At 45.4% G+C, this 19,704-nt stretch overlaps 1 protein-coding gene across 1 annotated transcript in view; it reads right to left on the bottom strand.

Annotated features, from left to right (window-relative positions):
* Positions 1–2,596: 2,596 nt before the first annotated feature.
* CABLES1 (Cdk5 and Abl enzyme substrate 1) overlaps positions 2,597–19,704 on the bottom strand; it is a gene marked incomplete at its 5' end in the record, with an annotated part of 72,175 nt that continues 55,067 nt past the window's right edge. The window contains 6 exons of the mRNA XM_082479457.1: positions 2,597–2,851; positions 4,451–4,658; positions 5,591–5,697; positions 15,744–15,847; positions 16,639–16,795; positions 18,285–18,384. Coding sequence (XP_082335583.1) covers positions 2,711–2,851; positions 4,451–4,658; positions 5,591–5,697; positions 15,744–15,847; positions 16,639–16,795; positions 18,285–18,384 — 817 coding nt within the window. The 3' untranslated portion in view covers positions 2,597–2,710. The remainder of the gene's footprint in view (positions 2,852–4,450; positions 4,659–5,590; positions 5,698–15,743; positions 15,848–16,638; positions 16,796–18,284; positions 18,385–19,704) is intronic.

Genomic DNA, 19,704 nt, shown 5'->3' with positions numbered 1-19,704 from the left:
ATGGCTTTATATACGTTCCTAAGTGAACAGTGCAACATCATCACCATCTTAAGTGTTTATTCCACATTCAAACTGTAACTGAGCATCACTCTGAAACCCTTTCCCGCCCCCAAAACAACAACGACGAGAACAGCAATGAAAAGCAGAAAGCCTCCAGCAGTCAGATTTCATCCCAGAAATCTGTGTAAACTGTAGATCAGGGTTGGGTAGCAGCACAGAAGACAAAAGATGTGACAGCATGATTCAATAGCGTCTCTAAAGACTACTGTAAGACTGTCATTCTTTAGTCTGCATCTTGCAATCACAATTTGCTTTTTCCCTGCAATACTATAAAGCAACATAAAAAAAAAATCAAGACTCAAAACCAAAAGGCGGAAGCCTTTACGGAAAGGTAAAGCTTCTGCTTAGCCTTGAGTGGTCACTATTAGAAACAGATCTCTGCAATCAGAAGCAAATCTTGAACATATATACACGATTTCGGTGGGAAGGGATGCAGCCGAGGACGGAAGCCCCCCTGGCAGACCCACAGACCGTTTCGGCTTGCAGGTCAACACTGCCCTGCTGTTTTGGGTTGAATAACCTGGCAGGGCAGACGTAGGCGTTAGGCACGCTCCAGGCTCTCGGCTCCTCTGTTCCTTGGCTGCGTGGGGGTTGGGAGGAGGAGGAGGAGGAGGAGGGAGCGGGAGCGCCGTCGAAGGCCCCCTTCCCTCGCTCCACAGTCGGCCAAGTGATGCGTGGGTTGCAGAGGCACGGGGCGTTGCACCAGGGAGGTAAGTGTGCATGCTCTTCTCTTTACCCTCTCCTCCCCAATCCCGTTGGAATGTATCTAATCAGTAATTAGATAAGTATTAATAATGGTGGTAAGCTAGCACAGTCACCCTCCCCCTTAAAATGGAGGGAGAGCAACAGCATCAAACAAATTCCCCTTTGTCCTGACATGTGTAACCTTTCCAGATCCTATAGAGCAATCATACGCAGGCGTTCTTCATATTAGAATTTAAAGGAGTCAAAGCTGGTAAAGAAACTGGATGTTTCCTGGCCTAACTGAAGGAAATAATAAAACTGATTAAAGAGCGAAAGAAAGTAAGCATTAGTGTGTTTACGTCCTCTGGTATGTCCCATTTCTCTGTGTTCTGCTCACAAGCCCTTTCCATACTCTGAGCAAGCACTCCCAAACTTAGAGTGGTAAGGCTTCAGCTAAAATCTCATGCTTGAGATTTTATTTTATTTCATTTTTTTTAATAAATACCATAACTGTAAGTATTTGACTTTACTGGATCCGTGCAGGGCATGTTGAGGGCAAGGCTTGTTAAGTGAACCAGCACAGGAGAAGATTGGACAGGGGTGTAATCTCACGGGATAACGACAAGTGAAGGATGTCCGTAAGCATGGCGCTAGCTTAGTGGGTGCGCAGCGTCGGGGAGCTTGGATGAAACCCTCCGGCTTTCTGGGTGTCCAGTCAGAACCAGGGAAGCTGCAAGAAGTTTTACTGTAAAACTCCAGTACTGAAATGTCTAAAGGAACCGGACCTTTAACTTCAATGGGCACTGATTTTAGGTTTTGCACAGTCGATTCTAGTTAAAAGCCAAAAACTTTAACGATAGCTGATGCCCCTGCTGTCGGAGCCTTAAGACACCTGTTACACTGCTGAGCCCTACTCTTTTTTTTTTTTTTTTAATAAAACACTGTTTTAAGATACAGCACAATAAATGTGCTTATTACGCACTCTAACATAGAGCACAGAAATACAACACTACAGAGTGCAAGTCTAACCATCTCCACAGTGGGAAAAGTGCGAAGGTTAAAAATATGCATGTGGCTTAACACAAGATATTTTTAAAAAACATGACATGGAAATCTCATACTAATGATTTCATCTTTATCACAAACATGACTGAAAACTCAAGGTCAGTTGCCGATCCTTCTCTCGTAGTAGTAGTAGTAGTAGTAGTGTAATCCTTTCAAAGGTACAATGTTGGAAAGATCAGAGAATAAAAAAACCAAGTGTCCAAAAATGATCCCGTTTACCACTTTTCCAGTAGTTATGTTTTTCAAGAAGTAAACACGTAAGGTCACCTTGATCTTCGCCATCGGTAACTGATACACTCGGAAACAGCTAAGCCAACCACCTGCACTGAGATCAGTTCGGTGTCGCACACGCACACGCACACGGCTACACACACAAACACCCCACAGGAAAAAGTGCACTTTCAATTGCTGATACAAAAATAGATTGGCACATTCTTTTTGACACAGTGAAGATATCCTCTTTAAAAGCTTTTTCACGTTAAGAAGTCCTCTTGGAAGTTGCAGCAGGTCTGTAGAAAAAGCGCTATGAGAATGCACTCACGTGGGCTTCCAGGGTTTGTGTGATGGAGAGAGGGGTGGTCATGGAGGCTGCCCTTCAAATTTTTGCCTACTTTTCTAGCTGTAGTCCCCACAGGTAGGGTCAGTCACCACCCAGTTTCAGCACGATAACCATTTACCAACAGCTCAGTCTTCACCTGCTTTGAGAAAGTAACGATACGTAAATTTGTCAAAGCTGAGTCTCATGTCGATGCAGTGTTTCCTATAAGTTGACGGAAAAACTGTTTTGGGGAGAGAGAGAGTGAAGTGTTAGGAGTCTGATTTTGCATTTCCAGTAGTAACTGCGGCTCAGGAGAGCCAAGTGGGAACAGTCGGGAGCCCCTTCCCCGCAGGGCAGCCAGCGCTAGGAGTTCTGCACCAAGCGTCTGTAGTGCGGCATCACTTCGTGCTCAGGAAGGTGGAGAGCAAACTCCAAGGCCACCAGCACCGGGAACTCGAAGGCGATCAGCTCTCGCCTGTTCAGCCGGAACTTCTCTTCCAGTTTCTGCAACGACAGCCCAGGAGAAAAAAATAAATAAATAAAAAAAAAGTCTTTGTCAATGAGGCTTTGACTTTCTAGTGCTTTCTTACAGATGACATGATTCAAAACACGCGTGCTGCTGTCAGCAAACCTCTGCCCTGCTGGGCTCGCATGGCTCTAGGTTTAGAAAATGAGAGCAGGATGAACTGGATGTACTGATTCCTTGCTGTGAAGGTGAACTTACAAAGCTGAGCCAGCCATGCTATTTCTGACATGTTTGTCATTTCGCTCATTCCATCTCCAGCAGATACATCTTCTAATGATCACAGTGATTACCACTGCAGGAAGAGGAAAATCCTGGCTTCAAGCAAACATCGAAATCACTTGTGTAACAAAGACATGCGTCTCGCAACTGCCCACAACCTTCCTGCGCTGCTTGAAATCACTGATTTTCCTTTCAGCATCAGACTGTGTTACAACAGCCTATTGGGGAAATTGTTGCTGCTACAATTAGATACATTTGATCTTAATACCTTAGAGGCAGAAGGTGTCATCTGCAACAACCATAAGAACAGTGAGTAACAGAAACTACTATCCTCACGGGGGATGAGATGGGTTTCATAGTTGGCTTTCTGCTGTAACGTACTAAACCTCCCATCTGCTCTGCTGTTGTCACCGGATTTGGATGCTGCAAGTAGGCAACCAGCTGGTCAGGGATATTTCCCCCCTGCCCCATCTTCTTACGATCTCCCTGGCTTGCTACTTCTCTGCCCACTGGGTCTACTGAAAAGTTCAATGTGTCTTAAGGACGGACCAATGTTTCAGGAAACCAAGAGAGGCCAGATCTTCCAACTCCCACCAGGTTGAATTTTTTTCTTCGGAGGGCTTTCTAACAAACTGACTGTCGACCCAGCTCTGTGACTGTGGCAGAAGTCCAGTTCTGCTCCCCAGCCAAGTTTCCATGTCTCTTGAACCAAGTGAGTTGGTTGTAGGCAAGTGCCCAGCTACCTGCCCTAACTTTCTGTAGCGTTAAATCAGATTGGTGTCTCGGTGCTTGCAAACAGATTATGGAATAACACTCCCTTCTGTTAACTCTTTCATACGGAGTGAGTGGAAAACCAAACACCTTACTCTACAAAAAAACCCAAACAGCTGGGGTGAGGTGTTCTAATGGGAACACTTCTTTAGGTTGTCTTGCCCAAAAGCTTAACTTGATGAAAGAAGTACAAACTTGGGAGTCTATTAGACTCCCTCTGAAATCACTATCTGCATTTACCTCTCAAAGGAGAGTCCTTATTGACACTCCTGAAAACATAATTAAAAGCAAAATACATTTCCTGAGGTTTTAACTTTTGACTGGTATTGACAGGATCGTGGTCAGATACCTCTCGGACCTCACAGTATCTGACACCAGGGTCTTCAATCACATCAAACAAGCTTCCCACGCCTCTGCAGTGACATTGATCCCTACTACTTCCACATAAATGTATAACAAGAAAAGGCATTTAGCTGGCTGTACAGCTGGAAACCTAGATGAGAGGGTGACTACTGACAAGCAGGCTTGCGTAGACCACACACTGGCACTTCATGTAGAAGGAACACTGGAAACCTATGGATACGTACATCTATAAGATGCTTGACTTCATGTTTTCTGAGGTCACTGCCAATTTTGGCTGCTAAAAGAACACAGGCTCCAGCACAAAGCTTTCTATTCTGCTTGTTCAGCTTCCCCTTGAGAGCGAGCTTCTCAAAGTAGACAAAGGCCATGGCCACTGTAGGCTCTTCAAAACCACATTCTTCTTGAGCAAGCTTGCGCATTTCTCTCTTCAAGCTGAGTAAAGAGACCAGACAAGTATGCTGTGAACTGTGTTTTGAAGCATTTCTCATTTCACCCTAAGAGCCAACCTTTCAGAGATTCCTGCTTAGTCAAATGGAGGGGAAAAGGAAAACGTAATTTACGTTAATTATGTTATGTTAATTGCTCTGTTTTGGGGACACATTTCATGGCACATTTTGACCTCACCCTTCCCCCTCACTGCCCCCAACAGATAGTTGTGTCAACCTATAAAAGCAACTGAAAAGCTTTGACATTTTTAGTAAAAATATTTCATCGGCGGTCTTAAGCTGCATATAATTTATTTAACAATAACAGCTTGATTGCTTGTGCTCTACACGCAGCTTTGCTGCTGGTTATGGTTGGGCAAATCCAAACCGACAGTCTTTCCACGTACTGCAGTATTGTCTGGTTACAGAGCAACATGTCTCAGTATCCTTCTGGTCGCGTCAGTCAAATGAAATTATCATGACTTCAGTAAAGCAACTATGCCTACCCTGCTAGTCTGGAAACAGTGACGAAATGCTACAACTTTGCTGCAAAGCTGACCACTTGTTTTGCTTTTGGCCATGCTCTCTGGACAAGGCACAGAAGTCAGCATTTTTCTTTCCTCAGTCCCTTTTTAAGCGAATTGCCATGAGCTTAGAGACTCTGTTGTGTTATTTTTCTGGCTAGTGCATTGCCCAGCTCGCATCCTCATCCCATTAGATGCCACGTTTGACACCTGACCGATGTGTGTTTGTACATTCCCCTATCTTGTTTACTCAGCCCACTAATCAAAGCAACCATCTGACTTACTCCGCACCTCTGCCGGTCACTGCTCCTGGAAGATCAATCAGTGCTCTGCTTCCCCTCATGTACAGCAGCAATTGCACTGAAATGTGAGAGAGCTGCATCACGTTGCAGCCTGACCAAGCTTTGCAACGTACCTTCTTATTTTACTGAGGGTTAACTTGATGTGAGGGAACTTCTCCTTAAAGGTCTCATTCATGTCCTTCTTGAGATCTGATGGCTTCACGTAGTCTATGACTGTGGTCTGTAACACATGGTTAAGACAGAATTGCTCTTTTAGTTTGTAACAAACAAGATCACGCAATTTCCAGAACAGGGAATACCAAACAAGCACCAGTCAGTCCCAAAGCTTTCAGCAGAGGGGAAAATTAAGTCTGCATTAAGGCAACAATTTGTTTGTGACTGCTCCGTCAGAACAAGTGACCGGAAATCTGAGATGTCTGTTCAGCACACGCCCTGAACAACACAGACCTTATTAGGATCCTCCAACTACCCCTAAGAGTGAGTTTAAGCTAAATGTGAGTGGATAAAACCTAGCTGAGAAGTCTTGTTAAACCCCCCCAAAAAATCATCACAGTAACTGATTTGATGACCAGATTTTGTGTGCCTATCTCCATGCAGTTCTGAGACATATTGTGAGTTTCTCTCAAATGGATTCTTCAAAAGAACCCCTGGTACAAATTCTTGACCGCCGTAGCATACACTTGTGATAAAACAGGTAATTAGCCCACATTGCAGGTCATTCAGTAGAGTGCAAGATAGTAATGCTGTCATAAGTTAGGCAGCAAGTGGACAAAAATACTGAGTTAGGACAACATTCAAAGCGTACAGGCTATTTCCTTTACGTTGAGCTTGCTATTCTTTTTTATCACAACCTAAAGAATTTCCCCAAGTAGCAGAGGGTCCTGCCGGCCCATACTGCAATGCCAGCGCTCGCACCTCGGGGTGTGCAGCACTTCTCTCGTTCCTTCAGTCTTCATCCAGGAAGCGTTTTACCCAAATCCTCCGTCACCGCTCACCTGGCCAAAACCTATCAATCAGCTGAACAACAAACCAACCTTCATTTTGGCGACGTGCCAATTCTTTTCCTGGCTTTGGTTGTTCTGCCTCTCGGACAGAAGCAGAGAAGAGCCCCAGCTTGGGCAGCCAAGGGACAACCTGGTCCCCAGGCACCCAGCTCCCAGCCAGCTTCAAGCATGGGCAGCGGGAAAGCAGCAGTCTCCAGTGCAGTGCATTCTCCTTCCAGTAAAACAATTTTCCCTTCTAATTTCTGTTTATGATTAACCTATATTATGGCAAAGGGCTGTGAATGCTAAACAAGATGTGGAAAGAGGCATACAAAACACTTGTCGCATGTTATGCCTTTATAGAAGACGGAGCCTCACTGTATTATATCCTCATGGGAATCGAAATCAGCCAAAAAAGACTGACTGCATACGCTTGCAGGTTTTTTTCCAGTAATTAAAATAGTATATGGAAGGGCTTGGGGAAGAGAGAGTGTAATGGCTCTAGAGAGCAATCGGACAACTCTGGTTATCCGATCATGGATCGGTGATCATGTCCTTGTCTGGATCCAAAATGAGCATAAAGGGGAGTAAAACACACCTAACTTTTCCTGCACTTTATTTAGGGGATGTGGTACTGAAATAATTGATAATTATAGGAATTTAAAAGAAAGCAGAGCATGTGTTTCCCTGAATAGCACACAGCAGTATTTGAGGTGAACATACTATAATAGAGAGAAAAAACCCCAACTTCTTGCCACAAGGTGTTGTTACGGTCATACACACATTTTAAAATGTGGTCCATTCTGCTATCTAATTTGCAGTGTGAGAAACATTACCTGAACAGATAAATTGCTCCCCACTATGTCCTGGCAGGTAATTCTGCTGGGCACGTCACGCACAACAGTTGCCTGCAGTTTTCCTAAGTGTAAATGCTTATGAGCCCCCTCCAACAACAGTTACGTGTTAGGCACCAGTCCAAATTTTGCTCAATAAGGGGGATAATTTATTAAGGAAATTCAGCCCTGTTATGGAAAGCTGCCAGTTATAAGAAATCATCAAAAAGGAGAAGGCCACATCAACCCTCTTCAGCCACCCCTGCTGCCCTGCGTGTGCATGGATGAGCTCGAGCGCAGCTCCGGGCAGATGCTGCAGTGCCATTGAGGTTAAAAATTCAAAATTCATACGCTGTCTTGACGCTGAGGCAGGCAACGTGCTATCACGCCTGAATAAAAGGAAGAAAGGAAAAGACAGGGAGGAGAAACCTTGCCCTAGCCGGGGTGGGAGGGAAAGGCTTCAACCGAATGCGTGGGTCTTGCTGAGGTTGGAAGGATGTACGCATGCACCTGTGTGGCCATGGCTCTTCTGTCACAGACGGCTTCTCCTGTGCTTCATCTTGCCTGGCAGGGCTCAGCCCTCCGAAGCAGAAGAATGAAGATCTTACCGATTACTCCTCTCCTTTCTTTCCCTGGGAGGTCGCTGCCTGCCTGCCTGCCTACTCCCTGGTTTTGTGGCCAGAGGATCACCAGCAAGTTGGGTGCTTCCGACAAACAGATATGCCGCGAGTTTTACGTGTTATTAAGAGGGTTCCTCTTAGTACTGCTGTAAGACGACTATTGAAACAAGCCACATAACATTAATTTAGACCAGTGCCATCTGCTTCTCACAGTACAGAAGCATTGGTCCATGCTGCTCTTACTTAGAGAGTCAAGAGACACTGAGCACATAAAGGTTACCCGCTATTAAATCCAAAGACTGTTTTAGTTACTACCAGCATTTTTTGGTTGTCTTGGGCAATCCTAGAAAGACCAAGCTCGGTGCTACCGTGCAAAGCTACACAACACCTTATTTCATGCTTCACTGCAAACCTACCTGCCTGCTGTTTGCTCTCCATCACCGCGGAAGCACCTTAGTTTTATCTTAATTATGTCCCTCAAAAGTGATCACGGGTTCTCTGGCAGCCTTGCATTTGGCTCTCTCCAGGTAACCACCTACCCTCGCACAGAGGAGGATGCGATCGCGCACGAAACCTCGCCTGCACGACAGAAACCACCGGGCAGCAGAAAGGGCACGGCAGCGGCGGGAGGGCCCGACCCTCCTCCAGCCCCAGCTGCACAGAAATGATGCCGGACAGCACGTTTCAGTTGCTTTCCCCTCTAACAAGGAGGTGCCGGTGTGACCCCAGCTCCGGGGGTGACTGCGCAGAGGGGGGCAGCGAGCCCCGGGCTCTGCCACGCAGCCGCAGCAGCAGCCCCCCCCTGGGGTGTACCTTTCCCCATGGCCGCTCTGGGGGGACCATCCGTTTTACCTGGGACTCCTCCGGCCCCCGGGAGATTTGCCAGAATTCAGCTAAATTCTCTTTAGAAGGAGGAAAGCTCTTTTAAAAAAAATTTTGTTTAAAGCAAAACACTCAAGAGGCTTAAGAATAAGCAGACAGCTTAAAACTGGAAATGGTAAGGAGGTACAGCTATTTTTAAACAGAGAGATTTGTTAATTTTGTCCTGTTGATAGGAATCTGCTCCCCCCCCCCCCCCCCCAGCGACTCCGTATACTGCTGCTTCCTGCAAGACAACAGTCTCTATGATATAAATCACAATAATGAAATCCAGATGAAAGCTGGTGTGTGCTGGTTTTGATTCATGTAACAGGATAACAGCAGCATGTTTGAACACACTGGCTCTAAGGCAGCTGTCTCATCTTGTCAGTGCCATGCCGGAGAGCTCGGCTAACTGCCCTTATTCTCAAGAAAAGGAATTGTGCAACTTTATTTTTTTCCCCCCTTGATTTTTGGTTGGATTTTTTTTTTTTTTATGTAGCTGCTGCAGAAGCCCAACTTTGAGCATTGGGATGCTGTTTGTCCAGCTGGCGCCTATAGAAATGTGCGCATGTGGGACCCTGCCCACCCGAGGGGCCAGCAAAAAAAAAAAAAAAAAAAAAAAGGAAGAGTATCTATTGACGGGTAATTTAAAAGCAATACTGAATTAGTGTCTGTTGAGTGATCGAATCAGTTACTACAGTGCTATCCCTTTCTGACCAGGCACCCGAGCACTCCTCTTGCTGTGTGGCCGGGGCACAGCGCCCACGAGGCTACAGAGAAATCTTGGTCCCCGACCCCGCTCCTGCCCGGGGCACCTCCTGCACCCCGCAAACGGCTCTACACTGAGCAGCAACCCCTCTGCTGCTGCCCCTGCCCATCTGGGATGGAGCGGAGGAAACCTCCGGGGTGGCCCGGCGACCCCCAAGGACCAGCTGGGATCTGACGCGGGAGGGCTCCGACCTAATGTCATCTTTCGCTGCCCGCTCTCTGCTCAGTTTTTACACTTCTCTTCTCTGCTTTCATTGCGCTTGAGCTGCCCGCGAGTCCCAAACGGAGCTGCCATGTTGAAAAGACATGACTGTAAACTGCGTGGATTTTTGTCTGGAGCAATTCTGGTATCGCCCATGTAGGAACACCATTCAACACCGATGCCCCAAATTTTATGAAGGCTTTGCAAATATTTCCCTAAAAGGAGCGCAGCATTTTTCTATCCGAACGTGCTTTCTAGTACATATTGTTATTCCCTAAGCAGGCAGGCACTCTGCACTCCCAGAGCTGTCAGACACACGAGCGAGGCACTGGGAACCACCAAACCAGCTCTCTCATACTCTAATCTCGAATGTTTGTAACTTCTGTCATCCAGAAACGTCTGTCTTGTTTCTCACAGCTTATTTGCACAAAACACATTTCACTTCGCTGTTCAGCGATACTCCTTCGTGAGCTCTGTTCACGTTCTCTGTACACAAATCTGTGTATGTATATTTTAGTTCGGGGATGGAAGTCGCGCAAGACAAATGAAAGCCTTGATATATGGTAGCTGACAGATGCCTGGACAACGTGACGAATGCTTCGGCCGAAGTCTGTACTCTGCACGCTTTTTGCATGGCTGGCAGTTTTGAACTTGGAGGTTAGCTCGTGTGTTATTCACAAGCGTTTTCAAGCAGCTGCTTTCTCATAGGAAAGCTGTATATATAGTTTCATAAATATGGGAGGAGGGAGGATGCCTGAAATGGTTGGAAAGACTGGCAAGACGAAATATTGTTGAAAATAAATCCTACTTTGGCACGCTACCAGCAAAAGATGATCTAGCCTTGAATGCCTCTATCTCCCGCTTAAGAAGGATAAAATCAGAATAAAATAGGTGAATAGCATAAAGATACACACAGGCTCTCTTCAGCTGTCATTACTGGGTACCCCTGATAAATCTACTTCATGGAGAGCAGACAGAAGACTGATACGTTTAACAGAATTTCGGTAGGTTGATGGCAAGTTCTCAACCACGTAATAAATGAAAAGAAGTCAATGACTCTGCACTGCCTGGCTACCTTAACGCATACCATAGGTGACCAGCTACGTAGCTAGGAACTGTCAGTAACCTAATTCATATATTTACGGCTGAAGATGCATATATAAGGCAAAGCCTGATAGAGGAGAGGCTTAAAATGGTGACATAAAATGGGAGTGATTCCTATTTATGATTAAAAAAAACCCAAACAAAAAAAAAAAAAAAAAAAGGAAGACTAAAAGAAGATGTTTCTGTTGTAGGAAGTTATTAGCATTCAAGGATCTTAAACTGAAAGACTGAATTTCAGAAAGCAAATAATCTCAAAACTGCCTCTTTGAATTAAAGTACATGGAAGGATGCCAGTTTATTTTACACAGTTAACACACTGGAATCATTCTCAATTACAAAATAGTTCTTTACTGGAGTGTCAGCCAAATATAGCATCAACTGCATAGAACACAGGGTTTAAGTAGGAATATATACCACCATTGTGATCCTCTTCTCCCTGAGACTTTTGAGTACAAGGTCAGCAGCCGATAAGAAAGCAGTCTGGAGATGCTTAATTTACAACTACGGAAGCGGCTTGAAGAATAGGGTGACGGCACCAAGGGACGCTGGCTGCTGCGGAGTACTCCTGACCTTGATGCTCCTTGTGAAAGACAGAATGGGGGAGCGAGAGACCGACGGCGCTGTATCATCATGCAGGGCCTTTGTTAGACTTAAACGGCCAGGGCAGCAAGCAGTTCTGATCTTAAAATCACATTGGAGGACGAATATTTAGTAAGGCAGCCCGGCTGGGCTCGACGCTAGTGCAGGACCTGGCAAAGGCAGGCTGAGGGTCAGCCCGCACTAAGAGCACTGCAGAATTTTGCGACGTGCTTTTTTCATTAGTGGTGCAGAGACGCCAACTTATTTTGACATAATTAAACCAATACACTGAAATTGTAGTTATGTACCCATACCAATTTCCCAGTGTATCCCTTTGGGCACAGACAGACGGATATTGCCGGGATGTTATTATAGAAGGGTCACTCAAAGTCAAGATGCTACCGATATGGGCTTTTCCCCTTTTGCCGCAAGTTTTGGCAGGGCACAAGCAGCCAGCTGAAGATGCTCCTGTGTTTCTGTGTCACCAACAAAAAGCGGGACCGTGGGGGCCATCCGCAGGCCCCCTGCAGGGTGAGTTTTCCCCTTCTGCACGGGAGGAGTTTGTTTCTGCTGGCAGGAATGGAGGGAGGCCAGGGAGGCACTGAGGAGGTCGGATGTACCCTGGCCAACGCGAGACTCGAGCACAGAAATTACTGCTCTGCCTGGTAGATAAAAGTTCCCATTCTAGAGAGATCTAAGAATCTGCAAGTATTCCTGTTTTAGCAGTATCAGCCAGGAAGACATCTGTTAACCATGACATGATGTTTCCCTCCTCCCCCCGCCCCCCAGCATGAAATTCTTCTACCTCTTACTGTTTATATTGCAGTAGAGATTGTAGACTCTCCTACAAAGCCAACATAAGGCAAAATAATTTCTCTGGAGTAGACCAGAAGTTAAATAGAACTAACACAATTAATAGAAGCTGTAGAGTTTGTGTTGGGGAAGTACTGAAGCTGCTTTTTCAGGGTGACCCCCTGACAGGCTGTTTGTGGGTACGACTTTCAGAAATGCGACAGGGAAGTGTACTCCCTTTTTAAGCTAGGAACGTCGCTGTAAAAAAAAGACCAAACCAAAAGCACTTCTCTTTCCTTCCCCACAGCTATCTTCAAGAAGGAAGCTCAGCTACTCCTTGAAAACAGCTGAGGACTTGCAGTTAAAACTCCTCTGCGGGTCAGGGCTAATTCAGCCCAGTAAAGTTACAAGACTATAAAGTCAATGTCAGTGATGATAAACTCAGGTTCCACAAAAACAGAGGGAATGGCGTGTCGCATAGGCTCCAGTGCTAACCGCACGTATTTCAGAGTAAAATCCACACAGGACCACACGTTTTGCCTGTCCTGTGCCTCAGGATAAAGCCTGCAGCATTTACCGACACAGCATTCACACGGACCTCAACGGAGATTTACCGACGGAGAAATCCTGGCATGCAGAGCACGAGCCGGGCTCCCAGGAGTAACATCGGTGCGTGTAGCCCTATTCCGCAGTCAGCGCCGCAGCCCAGCATCCAGCTTCGCTCGTCCTCACCGCCACGCGTTCGCATTCCTCTCACACACCTTCCCCCCCCCCCCCCCCCCCGTTAATTGCTCCGACATCCGTAACAGGCGGAGGAAGGTGTGCGTGAGACATCTACAAGCTTCCAGCTGCCAAGCGTTAATGCTAAACGCTGGCCAAGTAACGAAACTTTTAATTACAAGCTGCAGCTCTCCACGCACAACAAAATGTTCGGCGCTGACATCAGAGCTGCTCTCAGCTGCTCTGGTGCTTGCGAAAGGCAGTAATTACAGCTATATTCCGCTCAGGACCAGAGACCGGTTTCAATCTGTGCCCAGCAGCTCTACAGCCCCGCGGTCACTTGGCAGAGGTCTGTCGATACCGCCCGCGATGGCTCTGCTCGGTCAGGAAAAAACCACAGGTTTCTCGCTGGCCTCAGGCTGCAATTTGCTTTAATTGCAGCATACGCCGATTTTTATATTTGGGGAAGAAAATGACTTGAAATTACAGCCTATTATGCTCCCGTTCACACTGATGTGAACTGCAGGGAGGGGGAATGTCAGCTGAGTCTGGAAAGTCTAATACGGATGCGAGTGAAGTCTTCTACATGGCCAACACAGCCCTATATTTACCAGCTCAAGGCACAAGCCCTCCTTACCCTCAGCCCGAGTTGCAAAATCCTATTTAACCCGCAAGCTCCTGGGACACTCCGACACTACCTTTTCTCCCACCTCAGGGCTGAACGAGGCACCAGCCCCTTGTGAAATCTCTCAGCCGAGCCCTGAAGAACAGCCACCCACTCTTTGGTTTCTTGCAAAGCCGTGCAGCTCCTGCGTGGCATCACAGCTACGCTGCTTCGACCAGGGGCAGGCAAAACCCTTGGACATGAGAGCTCCTGGCACCTGCCAGTTATTCCCGCCAACAAAAGAAACACAGCACTTAATGTCCTTCAGCCCTTTCTTAGATTAACGCCTGCCTTCAGAGAGGGAGATGCGAGTGCTGCAGACCCTCGGGCAGTGCTGAAGAAGTGACGGCTGGAAGGCAAATTCAGGCAAAAAAAAACCCAACAAAATGTGTGAAATAAGGCATTTTTCCAGACACAGCAGTAATTAACCCCTAGAGAAAATGAAAAAGCAGGGAGACCGCAGTCAACACAGATATATTCTAGGCAAATAATGATGTTGATTTTAACAATTGCCCTTGAAGTCCATTTTTCACCTTTAAAGCATCTAAATCACGCCTCCGTCACAGTGGAAATCCCCAGTCAGCTCCTTACTGCAATAAAAGTAGCTCAAAATGCTGTGGTTAACCAGCACATGGAAAAGAAGGGGGCATCAAACACCCGTTCCTGGCCAGAGACCTCCCCTGACCTATTTTGGCTCTCCCGACCATGTCCATCTCAACACCGAGTTGAAAACGGATCAAAGACCTCGGGTGATCCTAGAGGACTCAGATTGCCTGGCACACATTCGCAGCCTGAGGAAGACTGGAAACACAACCGTGACTGCTAAAGCTATATTCGCTTTGGATGCCAGGTAATGACGTCTTTCCGTTTGAGAGAAGACAGTTCCCTGTCCGTGACAATAACCATATCAAAACTTAACAAATATTTTCCCACCCAGAGGTAGCTGCCATAAAAGGTTGACACTTGGTGTGCTGGCAGCCAAAAAATAACTTGCCCACCCTAAAAGTAAAACTGGCTGAAATTAAGCAGAGGACATACCGGACTTCCAACTTGAAAATTTAGTGCAAACGCAGCCTCAGAGCTCGATTAAGCCTTTCTGTGCAACAGGCACAACACTCTCACCAGCAAGGAGTTAAGCTTCAGTCTACATAGAACACGTAAAATCCATTTATTTTGAAGAAGTAGCACCCAAGAGCCCTATTATCAAATAAAGACCAGGGTGAGGGGCAGAAAAGGTCCTACAAAGACTGTATCTCTACATACGTTAGTAGCTTCTTAAATCGTATCTCGGTTCCTAGTTAAGTGAGGACATGGACAAGGACAACACTTTAGACCTCGGTGTTTCAAATCCTACCCCATTTGTATACAGATGAGTACTAGGTCACCACTTCTGAAGAAAAAAAAAAACAAGCAGCTTTTCCATGCTGGATGTATAATTCAGACAGATACGTGCTCACACGCATATGACAGCACCGCACCTCGCAGCAGTCCTGCCGAAATTGCACACCAGTCTACAGACTTGGTGCAACCCAAAAAAGGCTATAGGAGTCTCTCACCACAGAAAACAGTGAGTTAGAGCACGCATCAAGGAACAGTTACGCGTCTGTATTGTTACAGGTTTGGATATAGTGAAAAACATATAGGCTCTGCTCATAATTGCTGCAATTAAAGGAAGGACTATCCCATGGTGAAATAAATACCTGGGAAACAAAGGCTCTACTAGACACAGAAGCGCTGTTCCAAGGAGTGAATGATAAGCATCAAAACACAATGCAGCTTCGTGGCTTTGGAAAAACCCTAATGGGCATCCTCCTATTTTGTAATAGATGCCAATTAGAGGAAGCATAAATTTTCCTCTGAATGCGAGAGAATGAACGCATTGTTCGAACAAGTCTTTCATCTAAAGCGTTTATGAAATACAGCAGTAATAAAAGCGTTTACTTTTGTAATACCTCCATGAGTTTGTTTTTACATGTCCCAGTAAGTAACTGTCATTTAGAACAAAGCATTCCAAACAGCTGTTATTAGTAGATTAAAAATAATAATAATCTTCTAAAAATATGGCCAAATGTAACCTCAACCTTCAAAATATCGTTACCAAAATTTATCTGTGCTGCACCTAATTTTGCATAGCACTTACCATATATGAAGGAAATATTAAAACCCGCTTATGTTTGCCGCATGGCCATTGGGGATCATCTAAAAGATTTGGGTCATATTCAACGAAGTCTCCCAGGTCGCTACCTATAAAACAACAGTAAATAAAAGAATGGAATTCATTACATCAAGAAATCTCTGGACTTAACAGAAGTGGCAATGAGTTGACAGATAATGCACAAGACAATCGTCACGCAAGATTTTTGAGAGAGTCAAAAGATTTCTCAGATCTTGAAAACCCCAAGTATTTCAATACTAATACAATTTGCAAAGACATAGAGGACCTACAGCTTATGAATTATCTGATACATGTGAATTTAGGGTGTACAGAACTGCAAAATCATATAAAGCTCCACAACGACTTTTATTCTCGGCAACAAGTTTCATCTGTGTACGCGGATGTTTTGGTTTGTTTCATTTAACATGCCAAAATATCTCAAGCATATAGTGCTTCAGCTTATGTTTTGTGCCTGGTTTTGTAAACACTGCCCTTTCCAGCCCAACAAAGGTCACAAGGATAATTTACACCTTCAGTTCATGACTACCGTGTTGGCACTGTAAATTTTCCATAGCAAAGGAAGGTAATGATGAGGCTGATGCAGGAGGAACAAACAATGCCAGTGACAGGAGGAGGCAGGTCGAGCGCCATCAGGGGCTAGCGATACGACCAGCTGACTTATTTACTTACCTTCCCATCATCCGTAAGCCAGCTTTGCTAAAGAAACAGGGAATGAGCTATTTCACCCATGACATGAGACTATATTTTGCTTAATTTAAGCAAAAACGGGGGCCAAAACATGACGTATGTCCATCCTTCACAATACCTGCCTATCACCAGGGTACCCAGGGGCATCAAAAAAAGCTTCTTGAGAAGTTACCTGCATCAATGCTCCCCTGGGTGCTGTTAGCTCTTGCCAAAGAAAGGCTACGATGGCTTGCATTGCGAAATTGGGAGAAGGATGAGGTGGAGTCTATCGTGTTCCTCCGAGTTCCCAGAGCATTGGTGGGAAACAGGAACTGTGTATAAGAAACCGTCTAAAAAGAAAGTCAGAACGGACAGGCAGTTACTATCAGCCCGGCTCAGCTGCAGCGGGATGCCTTCGGTGCATCCCAATTGGAAGCAAGAGAAGCCAAATTAGCAGAGGATTTTCTGGATTTAATAGTTAGGCACAGATGAATAAACACCAGTCACCTACATTTGCTTCAGTGCAGCCAGTTTATCCATGCAAAAAAAACCTTTTGCAAAGGCATTAATTCTTCAACAAAACCACAAACACACACACACAAGCCCTAATACAGTGGATTTACAAAATCCTACTCAAGGGTCAGATTTAAAAATCTGTCAGTTTGGTCAGGTTTTCGGTTTTGTTTTTTTTTTTTCAGTGGGCCTTCTCTGTAGCAGATTTCAGCTCCTTATTTACTGAAACAGCATCATCTAGATGGGTCCCTCAGCACAGCGCAGCCAGAGGCAAATCACTTGAACGCTGCTAAACTTAAGCAATTTCTCCGGTATTTTTGTCCTTTAGGATTTTGTCTGGCAGAGTCCTATTGGTGTTGTAAGTGAGCTACCAGTTTACAGCAATGGTTGTGGGAGACCATTTACTACCTCCTCACACGGACTCAATGGGAATTAATAACTTGTGACAAAATTATTTTTAGAGAGTACCAATTCTCTGCTTTCACCCTTGGCCTTGCTTCTCATAGGTTTATTTTCCAAAAATAACATTATATTGAAGAAAAAAAAAAAAGAGTCTCAGACTCTAGACTGGTTTACGAGGAGGTCAGAACAGGTATCAAATAAATCATGTGAGCTTTCATTTCTTTATAAGCAGACAGATTGTCCTCAGGAATTTACAGCCCGTGGTCTGGCCTGACACCTGGTTAGGTGAGCACACCACATGTAGCAGCGTTGACCTAGGGCCTCTAAATCCATAAATGACAGCAGACTGGGTAAACTGAACTGTAAAAGGTAAATCAAACTTTCAGCAAAGAATGTTTTAATTTACGATAAAAATTGTCTCTCCTCTATGTATTTGTTTAAAACAGATCGTTCTCCCTACAGATTCATAATTGCTTATTCTATTCAAGTGAATACACTCTTGGACTTTTGTACTACTACCTTCCTGCTCTTTAGGAAAACATACCATTAAGCAAAATTTATTTTATTAAATAAAATCGAGAGCAAACGGAATTACAGCTTACAACTCTTAATAGAAATTTTTTTCAAGCCTCTGACAACACACTCTGCAGCGATACCTCCTGTTAGAGCCAGGGGAAGGCTGCATGATTCAGTAATGCTTTACAGACTCGGAGGTTGCCACAGGCAAATTTCTTCAAGGAAAGAGAGTTGCTTGCATTGACAGCTTGGGCAGTCCTCCTGAATTTCAGTTTGCACATGCTGCTCTTTAACTATTGTGTTACACTGCACGTTATAATTTATTTTTGTATCTGTGCTTGTTATTAGTTACACAATTTTTTCACTTATTACAAAAATCTAACGGAGTAGGAACTGAAGCATCCCCACCTTCCCGTCTGCTCCGAGCTCCACACCTTCAAGACCAATTATCTCTTTGAGACACACTCCGGTAGAATGGCACTGGCGTCCACCATCCAGCTTCATATCCCTGGGGAACAGAAACAGCTTTTAATACACACATCTTGTTTACCTTCCACCACCCAATGCTGAAAAAATAAGACATAGCAGCATTAATCCAAACATGCCAACGCCAACGCAAAGCACAGATCAGACAATTTTTCCTACAGGCAGCACTTGTGTTCTCTAAAATACATTACAGAGAAAATCCAGGTTGCACCTCACACCCCACCTATGGTGTAGAGCAATGTTCCCCATCACTGGGTGCCTTTGACAGAACCTGGCACTGGGAAGGAACTGGAAGTCATATACATTTCAGGTGAGATCCAACAATCCAGCTTGAACACTTGACTGCCATGTATCCAGTAGATGGACGCTCCCAGAGTACGTATGCACATCCCCCCGTGCCGTCGGACAGAGGTAATTGCCCATCAAAGCCTCCGGGAGGGACTTCTGCTCCTCCGAGCGCAGGAGTGTCCAAAGCCCAATGACCCTCCTGCTGGAGGCCAGCAGGAGAAACCCAGCTCTCCACCGCCTCGGGACAGAAACTTGGGGATCTACTTTAGGAGGACTGACCCATTTGCCATCTTACACTTGGAGGTAAATGAGATGCCCGATGCAGGCTGTACCCCACGCCTTAGCCTCACGATAAATATGCGTGAAGTTAAAACAGACTATAGGCAAATTTAGGCTTTGCAAATGACAGCTGTATACTCTCCAGAGTATTTATCTCTCAGTATTTTCCTGGCTGATTTCCGCTGAGGTCCAAGTATGTGCTTAAAAATCTGTGGGAGAGACGCTGGTACCGAGGCAGGGAGAAGCCCTGCAGGCTCCTCACCCCGTTGCAGGGCTGGGCTATCTCCTACTGTGTCTCTGCACACCCTGTTGCCGCGTCTTCCCTTTCCAACCTGTCACTCATTTTATTTCTCTGAGACACGGCAACCAGTGAGTCCCCAGTAAATCATATTCCTTACTGCTGGAAAAATCCAACACGTCCATCTGCTAGAAAACATACTTCTGTGACAAAGGAAAAGACTGTATCAAGTTTCTAATCCCAACAAAACCCTCTTAGTTTCTTGACAGGGGTTCATTTAGCACAGTGTCGCATCGTCATTCTTGTTTCCTCATCTCGTGTTACTTAGGGGCTGGACAAATAATTATGTAAAAATAACCCTCTGTCAGCGGCATGGGATTAGCCACCCTGCTCTTCTGCAGAACGTGCTTAAAGGAACTCTTTCTCATAGAGAAAAATGCCAAATAGTAACCATTTCAGCAGGTCTTATCCAAGAAACAAACACACAACTTGAGGAAGCCCCCAACCCCAAAAATGAGAAAAATCTGAGTTACCTGA

This window comes from Vanellus vanellus (assembly GCF_965231255.1).
Source record: "Vanellus vanellus genome assembly, chromosome: 2".
NCBI classification, from domain to species: Eukaryota; Metazoa; Chordata; class Aves; order Charadriiformes; family Charadriidae; genus Vanellus; species Vanellus vanellus.
The sequence above is the reverse complement of the archived record's forward strand: the minus strand, read 5'-3'. Positions and strand labels throughout refer to the sequence as shown.